This window comes from Henckelia pumila, chromosome 4, assembly GCF_033568475.1.
Source record: "Henckelia pumila isolate YLH828 chromosome 4, ASM3356847v2, whole genome shotgun sequence".
Lineage (NCBI taxonomy): Eukaryota > Viridiplantae > Streptophyta > Magnoliopsida > Lamiales > Gesneriaceae > Henckelia > Henckelia pumila.
Genome location: NC_133123.1, coordinates 4,988,947 through 5,000,010, shown reverse-complemented (window position 1 = coordinate 5,000,010; position 11,064 = coordinate 4,988,947). Strand labels below are relative to the sequence as shown.

At 36.6% G+C, this 11,064-nt stretch overlaps 3 protein-coding genes across 3 annotated transcripts; 2 read left to right on the top strand and 1 right to left on the bottom strand.

Moving 5' to 3' along the window:
- The first annotated feature begins 789 nt into the window (after positions 1-789).
- On the top strand, positions 790-3,399 carry LOC140867301 (uncharacterized). Its single transcript, XM_073272375.1, has 5 exons — positions 790-2,149; positions 2,254-2,358; positions 2,657-2,826; positions 2,909-3,074; positions 3,178-3,399. The coding sequence occupies exons 1-5, from the start codon at positions 1,634-1,636 to the stop codon at positions 3,316-3,318; spliced, it is 1,098 nt and encodes a 365-aa protein (XP_073128476.1). The 5' UTR covers positions 790-1,633; the 3' UTR covers positions 3,319-3,399.
- Positions 3,400-3,953: 554 nt separating this feature from the next.
- Positions 3,954-5,246, top strand: LOC140867525 (small ribosomal subunit protein bS6c). Its single transcript, XM_073272600.1, has 2 exons — positions 3,954-4,372; positions 4,908-5,246. Exons 1-2 carry the CDS (start codon positions 4,004-4,006, stop codon positions 5,148-5,150), a joined length of 612 nt encoding a protein of 203 aa, XP_073128701.1. The 5' UTR covers positions 3,954-4,003; the 3' UTR covers positions 5,151-5,246.
- A 321-nt stretch (positions 5,247-5,567) lies between these two features.
- On the bottom strand, positions 5,568-10,512 carry LOC140867524 (sodium/calcium exchanger NCL). The gene is made up of 7 exons (XM_073272599.1): positions 10,037-10,512; positions 8,716-8,901; positions 8,020-8,201; positions 6,930-7,075; positions 6,579-6,843; positions 6,203-6,505; positions 5,568-6,023 (listed from the first exon to the last, which is right to left on the bottom strand). Exons 1-7 carry the CDS (start codon positions 10,410-10,412, stop codon positions 5,775-5,777), a joined length of 1,707 nt encoding a protein of 568 aa, XP_073128700.1. The 5' UTR covers positions 10,413-10,512; the 3' UTR covers positions 5,568-5,774.
- Between the last annotated feature and the right edge of the window lie 552 nt (positions 10,513-11,064).

Here is an 11,064-nt window from a genome sequence, read left to right as displayed (position 1 = left end):
ACGATCGAATTTGTTTTGTATTTGAGATGTTTGCACGTAACATCCCAAATGCAAAAAAAAAAAATGTGCCGATGGATACTTCTCATGTACTAGAATAGACATTCCCCCATTGGCATTATAACATTAGAAAGATTTGCACCATACTTTTGCATCCATGCTGATTCTTGACCACCCTTTCTGGTTTAGGTGTAGTATATATGATCGCGATTTAATATAATCCGATGAATAACAATTCATGTTTTCTTGGAAAAATTGAATCGGGTTGATGATCCATGATCTAACATATATACACGGACTGAATATAATCAATCTGATTTGTTTTGTTTCAATATAGAAGACATGAACTTGGTCGAATATTGAAACTGTATTTTTTCAACACCGACGATATTTTCGATTAATTTTGTCTTCTCTCGAATATCTTTCTTCCCTTTTGGGCTCATCTTTGATGATCGGATCAAGCTTTGCCATATCTTGATTGCAAAAATGTTTTAAAGCTATGAAAAATATTGGCAGTTCGGTGTGGTCCATGCTATGAATTTAAAGATTTGAAAATCTTACCATTTTAATTTGTGTGACGTTGGGATAATGTCTTTTTTGATGAAACAAGTTGTTCTGTGTTGTTTATGTGGCAAAGTTTGTTTTTTAAAGAATTTTTGAATCTCATATCTCTCTGTTACACTCTCATTGGCCATTGCAAGAGGCCATTACTAAATTTACGGAGCAGCGGAGCTTCTTAGTGGTGAAATTGTACATATATGGAATCTAGCAAATTATGGATTGGGGAAAAAGGAAAAAAAAATAAAGAAGAAGAGAAGAAGATGAAATGGATGCATGGGCATGCAGTACAAATTGAGGGGGACCTCATACATTTCTTCAAAAAGCTTTAGAGCCAACCAGAAAGATACCCTCAAATTGGTACACGCATGCAAAATCAAAACTTTCTTTGATTCACTGGCATTTTTCCTCTTTTGGAAAATCCCATTTTACTGTTAAATCAAGGGTCTAAAATGGGTAAGAGAAACTAGGGAAAACAGAGAGGGAGAGTCGGTCTAAGGATGGGAAAAAAAAGAGTGGAGCGAGGATTTGGGCGATATATATGAATGGGATAGAAGGGTTAAGCGTTCAAATAGGATGTATTAGATTTGCGTAATACTTTTTTTTCTTTTTTTTTTTCCAAAAAAATTGTCGTTTATTTCTTGTCCCATTTCGTGTATATATATAACTGATGTGATCTTTCTCTGAGAAAAGTTTTTTCGCAACTGGGTTTGAGAAAAATCCGAAGTTCTCAGATTCTCTAAATATCTTTCGTTTTTTTATTTTTTTTATTTTTCCTGCATAAGCTCGGAGCAAATAATAATAAAAGAAAGTAACTGTGTTTGCTGGATTGTGGGGGGTTATTCTTGTTTCCATATAAACAGGCGATCTTGGGTGGCATTACCTGCAAGATTTTGTGTAATCTGTGGGATTTTGAATTGGGTTCTTAAAATTGTTTTAGATTTTTCCATTCTGAATTGTCTGCGATGCTTTTCGAGATTTTGGGTATATGAAAAATATGGTGGGTGCAATGATTACTCATCCGGGGTGGTATTCAAATTCGAGGATTTCTGGTTTATTTTGATGGCTCGGAGTAAAAATGGCTGATGAAAAACATATTTCAAGGAGTAGTAATAGTAGATCAAAGAAGGAAAAGCTAAAGAAAGTTCCCCAGAGAGGATTAGGTGTTGCCCAGCTTGAGAAGATGAGAATGGAGGAGCAAGAGAAGAAGGATAGTATTGAAATCTCCAATAATTTCAGGCCACCTTTCCCCCCTTCTCCGAATTCGATTCCTTTGCCGCCACCATCGCAAACTAATCTCACTTCCCCGAATGCATTGTTTAGGCATACACCATTAGTCTCCAATAGTGAAACTGTGCATCAAAGTTCAGTATCCAAAGCGATTTCGAGTCCTCGGTATGGTGATTGGTCGACTTTTTCGAACGGTGAGTTCAATCTTGAAGGGGAAAGTCGGATGTTAGATAGTCATGGATTGGCATTTCAGCCTCGAGTGAATGTATCATATGATACAAATGCCTCAGTTTTGCCTCTTCCTAGCGTGCCTCAGAGATCACACCAATCACATCAACTTCCTTCCTCTTCGTCTTCTTTGACAGTAAGTTGAACTATGTTAAACATAATTCAGTATACAGTTTAGTGCAATTTAGTCATATGATTTGTCTTTATATTGAGAAATCAATCGATTTATGACAAATGCAGGCGAATCCATCGCCATCATCTGTGTTAAGTTACCGGATGGAGCTCCCTTCAAACCAAATTTATCGAAGTAACAATTATATACCGTTGTATCCAGAAGAAGATAAGGTATTCATTTTTCGCCCTTTCGATACATTAGTTTATATACTTGCTCTTTCTCTGTATGGTTTATGTTGGATTATGGGAATCGGAATATTTGCTGGTGAATGTTCTGTTTCGTGGATTTGTTTCTAAGTTATGCTATATTGTCTATGTTGTATTTATTCTTTGAGAACGTATTTCCAATGACTGAGTGCCTAAAAAATGCCGTGTTTTCCAGATTTTATTATTCTTTGTCATAGGATTGATCAAATGTTTTTGAGGTTTGCCATAGTACGTCTAATTTGGTTGCGACGATGAAATGTAGATGGTTGGCATGAAGAGGGCGTATCCCTTTTCGCTAGAAACTCCACCAGCCCCTTCCTTCAATCGGAATTTTCATTCTACCTACTCTGCTTCCATATCTAAATCTGAAGAATTAAATTCGTGTAGCAACAGATACACAGTTCACCTGGAACCAAGAAACAAATACATCAGGTTCTTAACTAATCAAACACTGGTTTTTAAAATTCTGCACTCTTTTCTTGAATATGCTGACTCTGTTTACTGAATTTTCTAGAGAAGGCCCTTCAAACTCGAGTCCCCTGCATGAAAGAAACCACAGTGAAGTAACCACAGATACCGGTGGAATGCTGAATGGAGATTTTCTATCACTGGCCCCTCCAGTGGCAGCTCCTTTGCCTGTCAACTCGAATTCCAAGCATGCTCTAAGTTATTCAAGCCAGGTTTAAAACCAGTGATCGTTAAAACGACGCAGTTCATTGCTCTCTTTCCTTTAGTTTATTCATGCGACTTAACTCGAACTTCTGCTTATATCACACTGAACAGGAAAATTCCAAGGGTCAAATCCAGGGGAACGGAGCGAGTGGATCGGTTGAACAAGCTTCTTTCAACTTCTTCCCCGTCAAGTTACGCAACAACCAATCCACCACCAAGGAGGAAACGATTGATCTCAATCTAAAGCTGTAAAAACCTTAGTATTGTCTCGCAGAGACTACTGGTTCCAGTGTAAAATTGTTGGTGTAACAAGCTGTTTGTACACCATTTGGACATTATGCGCCTTTCACATATCTTCTTATAAGGCGTGTTATTTCAAAACACTGTTTCGATAGTATTATTTTATTATTTATATTTATATATTTATAAATATATTGAGATATATTTATATTAATTGATAAATTCTAATATTTTAATACAGAGTATAATACTTTTTTATTGTAATATAGCTTTTAAATAAATAGACTCTTTTTTAAAAAAATTTAATCAATAAAATAACTGTGAAATAAAGATATATACGAGATTGAAATTAATAATAATAAGAATAATCGCACTTTAAAGTTTACAATAGTTTAAATATCAATTTCTCGATTAACTCGTTCCATTTTAGATTTTCATTTTCTAAATTTAAAATTTAACTTTGATACATTGAAGTCGTTATTGACATGACATTCGAAAAAAACATCGATTGTCACGTGTCATATCAACAATTACTTAATAATTATAATATTATATTATGGAAATATTATAATTTCTCGGTTATAAGGGAAGTCGAATCACGCTTTCTATTCCGCAAGAAGAAATCGCACTTTATCGGGGAGGAGCATATCATTTTATCTGAGAAAACACATCCCATCCCCTCGAAAGCCAAACAAGGATGGCGTCGGCTTGTCTTTCTTCCTCCGCTCTCACACTCTCCAAACCGTTTGCTCCCTCCAATTCTTCTTCCCAAACTTTTCTCAATTCGAAAAATCACATCAGAATTTCTCCAATTGGAAGAAGCCCAGGTCCCTGGAGGAGGACATTCGCCGTGAAATCAGAATTCGACCTGACGTTCTTCGAAAGAAATTTACAAGATAGCGACGCGCCACCGCAGTCAGGTATGCCAGGACAGGGATTTCCCGACGTGGAGGATAAGGAGGAGCCTCAGACGCCGCCTGGTCTCCGCAAATATGAGTCCATGGTCGTGTTGAGGCCCGATATGTCTGAGGATGAACGTCTGGCATTCACCCAGAAGTATGAAGAGGTAACATATTTGTGGGTTTGATTTGTTTTGCAAGTTTCTTGGGTGAAATTGGTTGCCCTTTTGAGTTGGCATTAGAAAAATGATAATCCGTTTTTTTTTTTGGTTTTCAATTCATCGATAACTCTCAAAACTTTGTTCTTGGATGCATTTGAGGAATGAACGAGCTTATTTGGATGAGATATGAACTTGAGAAAGGGGGCATAAGATCTTGAATAGCTAATGTTGCCTTATGCAAGCACAAAACTTGTTTCTTTTGAAATGTGGATTTATAAGGTCTGTAATGTTGCTACTGTACAAAATACGACCAAGTTGCTTGCATATTCTCAGTTCTAATTATTTTTTTTCCCATCAAAGATGCTATCATTTTAGCACTGTCATGTGTATGACAGTCACTCCAGTTAGCTTCAAACCTCCACAAGCTAGAGGCAAAAATGGCTTGCCTTCGATGACAAAATCTTAAATTTTCAGATGTCTATTAGTCACTGGTAGAGATGGGTTTTTTCTCGAGTCTTGATAATGAATCTTGAATCTGCAGTTGCTAGTTGCTGGTGGCGGAATGTACGTGGAAGTGTTCAACAGAGGGGTTATTCCGCTGGCTTACGCCATCAGGAAGAAAAACAAAGCCGGAGAAACCAACAATTACTTAGATGGCATCTACCTTCTCTTCACCTATTTCACCAAACCTGATTCCTTGTCCATTCTTGGTGATACTCTTTTAGCAGATGATAATGTTATCAGATCATCCACTTTTAAGATAAGAAAAAGGAAGATTTTCTAAACATTTCAACCATTTTGTGACTTGTGTTGATCTTGTAGCCTTGTAATGAATTTCTGTTGGCATCGATTCTTGTAACTATGAAACCCTTGACATTTATTTTGTATCTTAGATTCCATTTACAATTTGTTTCTTGATTCATATTCAATATTGGAGTCTCTTTGATCTCGTGATAGACCCCAGGCTATTGGGTTTCAACTCTTCTCTCAAGGTTTTTGGCCTCCAATAGAATGGACTAGTTTTTCATGTTTAGATCCCTTCTCCAGACATTCTCATATGTTATTCCAAATAGAACTGAGAAATATAACAATTTGAAATATCAGACAAACCAACGGCAGCTCAATTCGTATCAAATCAACAATTGGCATGTTACTGGTTACGCACGCGCAATACCAAAAACATCATTGATTAAACAAAGTAGAATCTCAAAACCTGGAGGAACCGGACAATTTAACAACCATTATGGAACAGAAGACTGAATGGATTTTCCATATACATACATAAATAAAATTCCGTGTCTTTACACCAACACCCAGGACACCTCTGTTAATGTATTATTCGATATTCATAACAAAAGGGTAAAGCAACAACCAGACATGCCCTGGTCGATAGCCATCACTGATGGATCTATGTCCAACCAAAGACATAGTCGAGCACATATACAAGTGCTAGAGAAAATGGATACAGAAAGAAGGCTAAAATTGATGTCCAAAGCGGAAAAGTGGTCCGGATGCTGGCAAAGATCCCCATCACTAAGCATACTATCAAAATAACAAGTACTTCGGATGAGAAGTCCCATTCCAATCCCCGAATATAAACGATGGCCAAGAAGACTGATAGGCAAAGGACATTGTTCATTGTCACAGCTCCATATATCTTATCAAAAAAAGCTCAGGGACGTCAATGGCAAAGCCGTCAATTATATGTCGGGGTGAACTTAAGTTGAAGGTTTCTTATTATGAGGTAAGCATAATAACACTTTTTTTTTCCAGAAAGAATGTTTACTTTATCAACTATATCGAGTAATGATTTAGTGGCAAATATAGAGAGCATACCTCAGAAAATGATAACGAGGTAGATCTTAACTTTTTCCTGCTGGCAAATATTATAGCTGACACTGCCTCACTGGAGTTGGTAGCAATTGGGAGCGCAATAAAAGAGATGAAGAAAGTAGGAATGCTTGTGGCACTAGAGAAGTTATTGACAGCGTCAACCAGCGGATCGGCAAATACAGCTGCAATAGCAGTTCCCAAAAGCAATAGAAGTACGGCTTTTATAGTAGTTGTTCGAGGATTCTCAACGCCTCCAGCAACATCATCGCTTTGATCCCCCAGAAGATCATGTTCTCTCTTTGTTTGCTGCACCAATTTCCATGATTTTACAATTTGCATATTAGTAAAACACTCGCAAGTTCAATACATGGCAACATACCTGGTGGAATTTATCGATGTACTTCATTGAACTGCTATGATTGCCATTGCCACCCCTAGCCACTTCCAGCCATTTCCCAACACCAGCCTTAAACTCATCATAATCAATTACAGAGTCACGCGTGGCGTCGAAATCCTTCATAACTTTCTCCACAGCATCTTCCTCATCCAAATTAATATCATTAAACCGGATTCCAAGAATTAAGGCTCTTACTTCGGCCCTTTGAAGACTTCCGTCCTTGTTATCATCAATCGAGCTAAACAACCTGCCGTAATAAAAGAGGTTCCAATACATCAATGAGAAAGGCAGGAAGAGAAATAACCTCAAAGTAAACACATCACAAAAGCTTACTTTTGCAATACTTCTTCATTAGGTCTCCCATCTTCTGTGCAAAGCTTCCCCAGGGATTGCTTTTTCAACTGCTGCAAGATTCCTGATATGACATGTTTATGCTTCGCATACGCAAGTCGCCTCCTCTGAAGCGTTGGTTGAAATACCTGCACGAGAAGTATAAGAACGTTGAATGACTATAAATTAAAAAATAAATAATCAAGAGTGCTTTTTTAAAAACAAACAAAACAAAACAAACAAAAAACAAAGGAGAAAACATTGCTCATCAGTCAACAAACTACTCCAAAAAACCAAAACCACATCCAACACTTCACAGTAGCCATGTGATATCTTAATATGTCAGTGATCACGGGTGCATTAATACCCCTGTGCACCATTACATGCAAGAGCGGAGCAGGGCCCCAGCCCCCATGTTTGGGAATCAAAATTTTAAGTTATGTACTTAAGTTATGTGAACAAAAATATATTTTATTAAAATTCACTACAGTTTTTGACAAGATTTGTGCACATAAAATACTAGAACTTCATCCGTTTTTTGAGCTACAATGAATATACTTCATCTCAACCGATTCGTCAACTTCTGGTTTCTTTCAAATTTACAAAATCACAGCTAAAGTGCAAGAATCATCAACTCGATTTCATATGAACAGAATTAGATATGTTTCAGAAAATTAAAGCATTGCCCATAAAGTTAAGGCAAATGCTAAATGTAAAAGAGATCTCCAACAATGATAAGTAAATTCTTGTTCGAATTGGGGTGTAAATAATTAGTAATTGACATGATTTATCAGAAATATTATATGCATGACAGAAATCTATCCTAATCATTGAGATATTGAACCCTTTCACGCAATATCAATACCTTAAGAGTGGGTTCAATATTGATTCATCCACCATTTCCATTAATTTTTCAAAATATATGAATTAGATATGGATCACATGCATATTGGGAAAATGCATTGATATTTGATAAGCAGAGTAATAAAGGTCTAAAACCTTTGCAGGCATACAAGCATGCGAGCATATAAAGGTGATATATATATATATATATATATATATATATATATATACAAAATATAAAAGCAAATACCTGGTAAAGGCAATAGGAAATCAGAAGTGAAGCAGATACGATCAGACCAATCAACACAGCCAAGCGCTTTCCGGAATTTGAATTTATTATTTGTGGAAATTGGACAATTATGAAAGGGACCAAAGATATAGCCATGACAATGCCGGCATAGCTTGTCCAGATATCCGTACTAATGCCAGAGCCTGCACGTAGAGGTAAACTGTAAGGGCAAAAGAATTTACCACGCCAGAAGTTTAAGCATATACTTTTTATGTCACAAACAAATAGTTAAAAGATAATGAAGAGGGTACTCGATCAAAACGTCAATATAAAGTTGATCAATAACCATGGCGAGAATAAATTTAAGGGAATCAGGTGCATGCACTAAAACCTACCTTTCAATTAAATGTCCTTTTTGAAGCATAAACCTCTAAAGATAAAAGATGAAAGATAAAAACAAAAGAAAAAAAAAACCAACTAAAAATAGGAGGAGGATGATCACGTAGAAGGGAGGACTGAAATGTGTCAAATAACCCAAATAATCAGCAATTTGATCTTCTTCTTACCAGAAAATTAAAGTAAAGAATTTGGCTCAACCGATAATTTAAAGTGGTGTTTTTCTATCAAGCACATTCAGATTGGTTAGGGTTGCCATCTCGTACACAGATAAAAAAGAATTGAAGCCTCATAGGCAAAGATAAAATCATGAAAACGAACCAGTTAAACTGAAGCCCTTTGTGTTTTTTGAGTCAACGGCAATAGAATTTTCTATATCGCATTTTCCAACGACAACGCAGGTACCCCAAATTAAGGTAAGAAGCATGACTGTCGATCCAGCAAGCAGCCCCATCCCGACTGAGACCTGGCTTTGTGCAGTTTCTGAGTTTCCAGACAGCCCAGAAACTGAAAACCAAAATCATAAACAAAAAATAAGCATATGAGGCAATATTGTTTCGCAATGAATTTAGTCCTTTACAAAGGTGGTCATGGCTAGTAGTTGCAGCCAGGTTGAAGGTAAAGGAGAACAGAACACCAATATGGCAATATGGAAGTAATCATCAAAATTTGTAAAAAAATATATATACTACATATCTCAATCCTATAAGATAGTGTCTATGATTTATTTCACAGTCCTTGCCTTATAATAAATTATTCACTTGTATTACCAAACATCAAATTGCCTTACTCGTCAAACAAAAACAATTCCATACGATAAAGACCAAAAGAAATTTCAGACGCCCTAATGGGTGGTGGAGAGCTTTTGGCCAGAAGTCAAAGTTCGATTCCCCATACCATCAACTTCTTGAACAAGAAGGTCGCACAGGACTGCCCAGTGCGGTTTACCTGATTAACCGTAGTTTGCGGGTTATTGCATTTAGTCCGGGCATTTACTGTAGCGACCGTGGATTCCCACGTTGTGAAAAAAAGAAAGAAATTTCACACGCTCGACATATTTCAACAAGCGCATATTAAGAGTATGTCCAGTTAATTTTGGTCCAACCAAAAAATGAAAAGGAAAAAATTAACTAATTTTTCACTAACTTATGGTCAACAACTATCCATCCAATCGATAAACGAATATATCAACACAAACTGTTTAGTACGTTAGTTCATAAATTTTTCAGAATCTATAAGATATGTATACCTTTAAATTTTAATACGGTACTGGAGTACTTGTTATCCATTTAATGGTTTTATTTAAGAAAAGAAACAGTAAAACTGAGAGAGACAAAATGCAAATCCATTTCATAGTATGAGATAATAATTGGAAAAATTATGGTAAAATTAATCTAAAATCATTCCTCTACTACTTTTGAAAAGTCAGTAATCTCATGTCTACTTCGTTCTCAATGTCTCGGCCACTTCTCTATAGACTGGAAAACCGTGGTCCCACCCAGAAAAAAAAAAGAGAGAAAAAAGAAGAAAATCATAAAGTGAACCAGATCTACAGAGAACTTAAAGCATTACCAGATAAAACCAAAAAATAAAAATCGAAGGAAAGTAGCGAAAAAAAATCGTAAATATTTCAAAAAATTACCAAGAATAAGCAGCGCATCCGGAAGAGCTCCGAGAATTGGGAGGAATAGACCACCTATCAATCCAGGGCCGAGGATCTCAAGCAAAAGCTCACTCCCAGAGGAAAGATACGTTGCGGCGAGGAACATGAGGTATCCGTAGACTAAAATGAGGAACAGATTTCCCAGAGCAGTGGAGGTGCAAGGCATGAAGCCGTAGGTCTGCTCGCAGGACTCCTCCGCCGCGTAGAGGCGAATGAATCGCGGGACCTTGGCGCTCTTTACCCCATCCGATCTGAGTTCCGATCCATCGGAAATCAAGCGACCGTACGTGAGGCCGCAGAGTATCAGAAACAGTATAACCGTAAGGAAAGGCCTGGGTTTGGTGTGGCGGCGCATGGCGGAACTCGGAAGTGCCGATCAGTGTGTAACCGGAGTGCGTGAAAAAAGAGGAATTATCTATAAATACATGTTCTTCGTCTCTATATTACATGTGTCCACAAATTACTTGTTTATTTATCCACATATATATACACAACATATACATACATTTTGTGTGTGTGTGGATTAGGTGTCAGATCGCTTGTGTCGGCCGTGGGAAAGGCGTGTTTTCAGAGACGGCATCGTTTCCCATTTTCTCGGTTTTTAAATACCCACTTGGAATGTTTTCAAAAAAAAAATAAAAAATACCCACTTGGAATTAGATTTATTATTATTATTATTTATTTATTATTATTTTAAAAATAGGGATTTAGTGGTCTAATTGCAATTTTTTATTAAAATTTTGGTATCTGGGTGATTTAGAGCCGTTGATCTCGGCAAAGACAATCTCTATCATTTTGTGTGGACTAGGTAAATCTTTAGATTAACACAATATCATGCAAATTATGTTAACTCGACGCGCTTACTCGAAAAAATATTTGTAAAGAAATTCAAATTTCTAATAATATGTTAAATATTTATTTTTTTACATCAACTTGTACACTCCTCGAAAAGGTGGACTGCTATTTTTCTTCTACATTATTATTATTATTATTATTATCCATCCGTC